This window comes from Martes martes, assembly GCF_963455335.1.
Source record: "Martes martes genome assembly, chromosome: 15".
Classification (NCBI taxonomy): domain Eukaryota; kingdom Metazoa; phylum Chordata; class Mammalia; order Carnivora; family Mustelidae; genus Martes; species Martes martes.
Window position 1 is genome coordinate 55,842,306 of NC_137903.1, and position 7,363 is coordinate 55,849,668.

General features: G+C 53.6%; 1 protein-coding gene across 1 annotated transcript; it reads right to left on the reverse strand.

Annotated features, from left to right (window-relative positions):
* Nucleotides 1–395: 395 nt before the first annotated feature.
* Nucleotides 396–7,070, reverse strand: LOC308355884 (cyclic AMP-dependent transcription factor ATF-3-like; the record flags this gene model as incomplete). Its single annotated transcript, XM_080824450.1, has 3 exons — nucleotides 396–2,242; nucleotides 3,645–3,752; nucleotides 6,831–7,070. The coding sequence occupies 3 exons, from the start codon at nucleotides 7,068–7,070 to the stop codon at nucleotides 2,045–2,047; spliced, it is 546 nt and encodes a 181-aa protein (XP_080680576.1). The 3' UTR covers nucleotides 396–2,044.
* Between the last annotated feature and the right edge of the window lie 293 nt (nucleotides 7,071–7,363).

Below are 7,363 nucleotides of genomic sequence, written 5' to 3' on the forward strand. Positions count from 1 at the left end.
CTGGTTCTGTTCCAGCCTTCCTGGAGATTCCAGAAAACTCGGCGGAGTACCTCTCTTTGAATTAGCACACCTATCCCATCTAAATGATTCTCTCCCTGTCTTCCTCCATTCTTTCCTTGTGTTTGAAACACATACAACAATCAGACACGTATTTGGACATAATGGGTGTACTCGAGTGACGACTTTCAGAGATGTCCCACGGCAGAAGGTACGGTGTTGAGCTGAGCAACGGGTCTACGCTTTAGGCGTCTGTACATGCAGAGGAACCCAGTTGTGGTATTTGGCAGTTCAGATTTTATCTCAAAACTCTATGCTAACACCAAACAGTTGGTCGAAGGGATATACTTGGTTGCCGCCGTGTTCCGGGGCTTGTCAGTGAGAAACCGGGCATCAGATGTCACATACTGAGGAACAGAATTTAAAGTCAATTATTTCACCCTGGGGCTCCCCAAAGAGCAAAGGATGACTCCCGGGAGAATTTTTTTTTTAAGATTTTATTTACTTATTTGACAGACAGAGATCACAATTAGGCAGAGAGGCAGGCAGAGAGAGAGAGAGAGGAGGAAGCAGGCTCCGTGCTAAGCAGAGAGCCCGATGCAGGGCTCGATCCCGATCAGGACCGGAGCCAAAGGCAGAGGCTTTAACCCACTGAGCCACCCAGGCGCCCCTCCTGCGAGAATTTTTAAGCAAAACGCCCCTCTGTCCACAATGGAGGAGTGGGAGGTGGGGAAATGACTCGAGTTCACCCACAAACCCATTGAACAAGAACAGAAACCAGCCCGACACTTAAATTGACCATGTCTTGGTTCCAATATTTATTATATCAACAGGTTAGGAATACTAGGATAAATAAGTAATATTTTCTCTTACAGAAAATTGTAATGTACTATTGAGTGGGATTAAACGCTCTGAGGATTTCACAGAAACATCAGAATTTAAACAGACAGTAGCCAGAGCCCTGTGGCCAGTGTGAATGACCTCTCACAGCTCTCAATGCTCTGGGCCAGATTTCTACAAACATCCTCATGACAAACAATGCCACTAACGTCCAACAATGCTAAAGCCTAGGCATCACCGGCTTCAAACGTGTCTCCACTGAATGTGGTTGGCAACCGCGAGAGAAGGAAAATGGAATATTCGTTGGCTCTTCTGGCCTAGAAACAACTCCTGACCTAAGTCACCGAGTGGAGAGTCCTAGTCCTTTGGAAGTCGGACTTCCTGCTTTCTTCCTGGGACATTAGAGCTGAGTTTGCGACAGAGGACCTGCAGTCAGGCCCGTGAGTTTTGCGTCAATGCCTGGGTGCCGAGGGAAAGGGGGCTTTCTCCAGTGATGTGAAGCTGCCCAGCTCGCCGCAGAAGGCTCTTCTCCCGGGGTGGACGAGCTCTTCTGGCCACCTCAACATTCTGGAAGACACTGCCTTGTGGGGATCGCCCCCCAAACTCTCAGAAACCAGATCTGAGGAAAATCACACCGGTGTTGTGCGCAACAAACACCAGGAGAGCACAATGCCTAGCTTGGACACAGCGGTGCCTGGCACACAGTAATTGCGGTGCCCCATAGCAGGTTTGCTAGAAAGCACATCCCTGGCCATTGCACAGCGTTGCTAAACGCCATTCTCACTCCGTGTCCCCTGTGCGTGGCCGTGGCCGTGGCAGCGCAGGACGTGGCCCCACTCCATCCACCCAAGGTCCAGACACTTCTTCAGCATGAGTCCTAATGGTGAGAGTCCTGGTCTTGGTAGAATCCAGGCAGCAGGTGGGCAGGACCCTGACCGGGGCCCCTCTGCAGCATCCAAGAATAGCCAGCACGTCAAGGCCTAAATCCTGGCATTGAGACAAAAAGATGCCCTCGTCCTAGTCCAGTGTCCACTCTGGTGCAGAGAGGAAAGGCCCAGCCGAGTTACCCAGGGCTCTTCCGCCTCGACGGTTCTTCACGGCTTGGGATGCGAGAGGGGCACAGGAAGTCAGATCTCCAATGGCTTCAGGGTTCGGGATGCAGAAGGTTTCAATGAGGACTCCCCAGTTGCCCCCATACCACGATGGCTTAGCTTTGCAATGTTCCTTCTTTTATCTGTTGGATAAAAAGGTTTCTCTCATCTTCTGGAGTCCGCCCGTTCTGAGCCCGGACAATGCACGTGGGCCGGTGAAGGTTGAGCATGTATATCAGATGCTGCTTCTCGTTCTTGAGCTCTTCGATCTGGGCCTTCAGTTCGGCGTTCGCACTCTCCAGCTTCTCCGACTCCTGGGGGATAAGCAACAGAAGTGTTGGGGACGGAGCCAAGGTTCCAGTACAGAGAGGCTGGCCTCGGGGCGCTGGAGGTCACCGCCGTCAGGGTTCATCGGGCTGGGAACGGCCCTCAGGGAGGGAGTGCGGTGGGCTCCCCGGGGACAGTGTCGCCACAAAGCTGGGACAGCGGCATCAGGTCTGGAAGAATCCAGATCCTGGGGAAGCCTTTGAACTTGGAGGCTTCTTCAGAGACGCCCTCGAGTTTCCACTCACAGTTGAGTGCGGGTTGTGACTCTCACGGCAACGAACCAATGGCTCAGATAACTCCTTTGTGGCAGTCCAAGGGCCCACGCGCAGCCCTCCTGGACCCGCGAGGGCCCCGAGCGCTGGGAAGAAATGCACACTCGTGGTGCTTACTCTTTCCTGAGCCGCTAATGTCAGTGAGAAGTTCATCTCCCCAAAAGAAACGTACAAGGCAGCACACGAAATGTCTCCGTTTTCCCTGCCTCCCTGAAGCCATCACCAGAACCCCTGGGGACCTGCAGACCCCTGGCGGACACTCTGCCCTGGCCTGTCCACACTCGGGGGAGGGGACACAGGCACGGGAAGGACCGTGCCAGGGCCCACCCCACCTGCCCGGAGATGCTCTTCCTGCCTGCGCTTCTCCCTGCAGAAGGGGAGCCGGCAGAGCGAGGCGGGGAGCTCGGACCACGGGATGAGCTGAGAAGGGCGGGAGTTGAGAACACACAAGCACCCAGAAAAAAAAAGAGAGAGTGTAACCACTGCTTGCCGATTAAGGAAATCACTTGTTCGAAGGGATCAATTAAAGGCTTTTCATGCTGAGCCGATGAGAGCTGGCAGCTTCCTTCTCTCGGTAAAACGGGCGAGGGGAGCGTCTGTGGCTGGGCCGACAGATCCCGCAGCCTGGAAGCTGCCGGACGTGTGTGGACGGGCCAGGCCTGCTGGGAATCTGGGCAGCGGACAAGCTGTGGTTTTTAATTCACACACCTGCTTCTTCTACACCCAGAATCCCCTTGGACGTGCTAACAGCTTTGTCCCCCCTCCTGCAGCACCTGGCCTTCTCACTACCAGCTACACATCCTTCTGGGCAGGGGCCTTTCTGACTCCCCTTGTGATGGCAACATGAGGTTGGTGAGGGGCAGGCATGAGCAGGAGGAGGGGGTGAGGCTGGGTCGACTCTCTCTCTCTCTGTTTCTTTCTTAAAGATTTACTTGTTTATTAGAGAGAGAGAGAGAGAGAGAGAGAGGGAGAGGAAGTGGGGGGAGGGGCAGAGAGCGAGAATCCTCAAGCAGGCTCAGCGCACAGCCGGCCTTGGGGCTCGATCCCAGGACCAACCACCAGCTGCCACCCCACCCCCCACCCCCCACCCCCCCGCAGTGCTGCAGGGAGGACTCACTTTCTGTAGGCACTCTGTCTTCTCCTCCTTCTTGTTGTGGCACTTGGCAGCTGCAATCTTGTTTCTTTCCCGACGCCTCTTTTTCCTTTCATCTTCTTCAGGAGCTACCTATAAAATTCAAGAGACCGCACGCTTCATGGGAGGCAGAAAATGCGACCCATCTTAAATACACCGCCTTTCATCGCAGCAAAAACGGTGAACCAGGACAGCCTCCACGCGAGGAGGGCTGAAGAAGTCAAGTCCTAGCCTCCTGCATGAAACCTCTCCACACGTACTCGCAAAGGAAGAATGCAAATCGAAGAACCGCTGGTTAAAATTACGTTGACAATACTGGGGCGCCTGGGTGGCCCCGTGGGTTAAAGCCTCTGCCTTCGGCTCAGGTCATGATCTCAGGGTCCTGGGATCCAGCCCCACATCGGGCTCTCTGCTCAGCGGGGAGCCTGCTTCCCCGTTTCTCTCTGCCTGCCTCTCTGTCTACTTGTGATCTCTGTCTGTCAAATAAATAAAATTAAAAAAAAAAACAGTATAAAAAAATTACATTGACGATACTAGTCAGTTAAAATTCAGCTTATCTAAAAAATACATCTGGGTTCTGACATGAGTGGGATATTCAGATTGAAAACTATCAGTCACGACTGTAATCCCTTGGAGCAGGAAACAGATTCTGTTTCATTTCTTTTCCCCTGGATCTAGGAATGACGTCAGGAACATCGGCTAGCCGGCCACCTTTTCTCTCCTGCCTCTTCTTTGATTTGAGACCCAGGGCACCCCATTCACCTCTGTCTTCACTCAGAGCATGAAAGCACCTCCTTCATGAATTCCAGAGAAGCCCCTCAAGCTCCCGGAAAAGAGGAACCCAAGCACATTCCCCAAACAAAGTGGCATTATGGGCCTGGGGCTTGGTGCCCCCTGTGGGCGGGGACCAGGATCCAACCAGTGACTCAGCCAGCCAAGACCGACCGACCTCTTCCTCTGCGCCCCACCCTGAGGCAGCCGTGGGGGTCCTCGGAGAACAAGACCCTGTCCTGCTTTAGGATCTGGTCCTCTCCGGAGGTTGGCTCTGATCCTGACTGATGGGGAACCCACAAAGTTCAGCTGCGGGGCTTGGCTGAGAAGCTGGAGACCGCCGGGGATGAAGTACTCACGGTGGGCTTGAGTGGGTGATGGTCTAGGCTGCTCACGTCAGACCTTGTTGTGCCGCCTGTCGCTGCCCTGGACGGCAGGAAAGGGCTCCCCAGGGAGCCACACCTGCAATCAGAGAAATCCTGGGGCACCGTAGTCACCTCAGATCCGTCTTATTACTAGTCCTTTGGCTTTGACAACACTGACTTAGCTCGCACGGAGACGGAAGGCCTCACGATTTAGAGAAACAAAGCCCGAGGGGAAAGCAGGGCAAGGGCCAGTTTTATCTTTTACATCCCGGACCCCAGGACCACACAGGCAGACATCTGAGTTTAAACTAAACTGGCTCTGAATCCCAGCTTCACCACTTACCAGCTGTGCGACCTTGGGCAACTTACCATCCTCCTCTGAGCCCCAGTTTCCCTCACTTGTAAAACACGATCAATAATCTTATCAATCTAATGGTGTTGGCAGGAATATATATATAAAAGTCAAATGCTTTGCACAGTGCTTAGCTTATAGTCAGCGCTACGTAAGCCTTAGTTACTATCATATTAACCTCACTGTTCCTCATCAACAACTCAGCAATGGTGGTGCTCTCTACACAACCCTACAGGTGTTTTTGGGTAGGTGAGAGGACTCAGGGTTTTCTCATATGAGGAAGTATTTGAAAGTAGAGCAGATCTCAGAATCATACACTGTCAGAGATAGAAAAGGCCTTAAAGAACCCTTCGGTTCAATCTCCTGACTGTCCTTACATGGAAACGAGGCACAGAGGGACCAGCAGCAGTGCATTCGGGGAGCCCCAGGAATCGCTAGTTCACGGTCACTAAACCAGCAGGCTACAAAGCTCGAGTGTAAGCCCAGACTTTTGGCTCCCTGTCCTGTGTCCTCTCCAGGATGCACCACCTCATTCTCCCTTGTCGCCTTCCCAGAGGTGACTGGGACCTGGCGGAACCGGGTCCGCTGCCCAAACACACGCATGCCCATCGGTTTCACAGGTGAGAATTATAGCAAACAAGGGGACCCGAATTTTCAACGATTTAGTTGGTGCATTCGCTTCCCAGCAGAAGATCCTACTTGTCACACTGAGCTAAAATCAGAAGGTCACACAGTAAACACAGTCAGCGGATGAGCTGGGTGGCTTTAAGGGGTACGGCCACGGAGCAGGAGATATTCTGTCACTGGCTGTCCTCTGCACTGGACATCTGCTTCTTCCTCTGAAGAACTCTCCAAATACCCTTGCAAAATGCTTTTCTTTCTTCTATGGGGAGCCTACTACTTCCCATTACATCCCGTCATCTCAAGGTATTTAGAGAATTTTTAAAAATTCCGTGTGTGTCCCATGGCCCACCTTGCACTGTCCAGTAGCAGACAAGGCGATGATGACATCCTGACATTAACGGAGCACAGGCGATGCCTCTAACGATGGCTTACGGATGCAGCGTCATGGGGAGCCCCGCAGCCAGTCACTGAGTGCTGACCATCAGCGAGACCCCCAGCAAACGCCATGTCGTTGAAGCCTTAGCTCAATCCTATGCCGGAGTCACTATTACCACCAGACCTTTTATAGAATCATAAAGATTCTACAAAACCTCCTATGAGAAAACCCAGAACCAACTTCCTTTTAAACTCAGTTCTTTCTTGGCCAGTTCTGCTACCCCTTGACCAAAGACAGTGGCCATGGCAGATGAGTAAGCCTGATACACTCCCGTCTTTTATCCACGAGGGAAAGGCCCACAAAGTAGCCCACAAAGACCTCCCCTCTGAGGTCCTGAGCCACCGCCGCACGGCCAGCAACCAGCTCTCCGGGTGTCTGACGGAAGAGCGCCCGACGGGGAAGCGTGCAAGTGTTGGAGACAGGGGTGCGCTCGGAGCGGAAGCTGTCACCGGGGCTGTGAGCACGGCTGGCTGGTCCTGGCTCCCCAGGCTGGCTGCTGGGGTCCTCGCCGTGATGAACACCGTCACCACACTCTGAGCAGCCCCCTGCCTGGAGCACGCCCGGCCTGGGGGGTGTACGGTGGAAAAGCGCGGAAAGACCTGGAGAGAACGCGGGGAGCCCACCTCGGTTTTCGTGACGGCCATCTCGAGGGGTCTGCCGCTGACCGTGACCGACTCCAGCGCAGAGGACATCCGGTGACAGAGGTGCTTGTTCTGGATGGCGAATCTCAGCTCTTCCTTGACAAAGGGTGTCAGGTTAGCAAAATCCTCGAACACCAGTGACCCAGGAGGGGACAGGCAGGGGACGATGGCAGACGCGCTGACTTCCGAGGCAGAGACCTGGCCTGGGTGTTGAAGCATCATTTTGCGGAAAGAAATATGGAGACCCAAACTACTTCAGGGATTTGGGGCGCGGGATCAAGTCTCCCCACATCCGCGGCCGGCAACACCGGAGCCGCACTCCCCTTGGGCTTCTGTGTTGTTTTCATTTTATGCCGCCCTCCTCCTGAGGAAACCAGGTTCTTAAAGCACACAGCTCGGCGATGTGCAGAAAATGCCTCCTTGAAATATACAAAGGGTGGCATTTCGGGCTACTCTGAGTTCAAGGTGTTAGTTTTGGCTGGTGCGCATGCACGCAAACGTAGCCTCGAACAGTC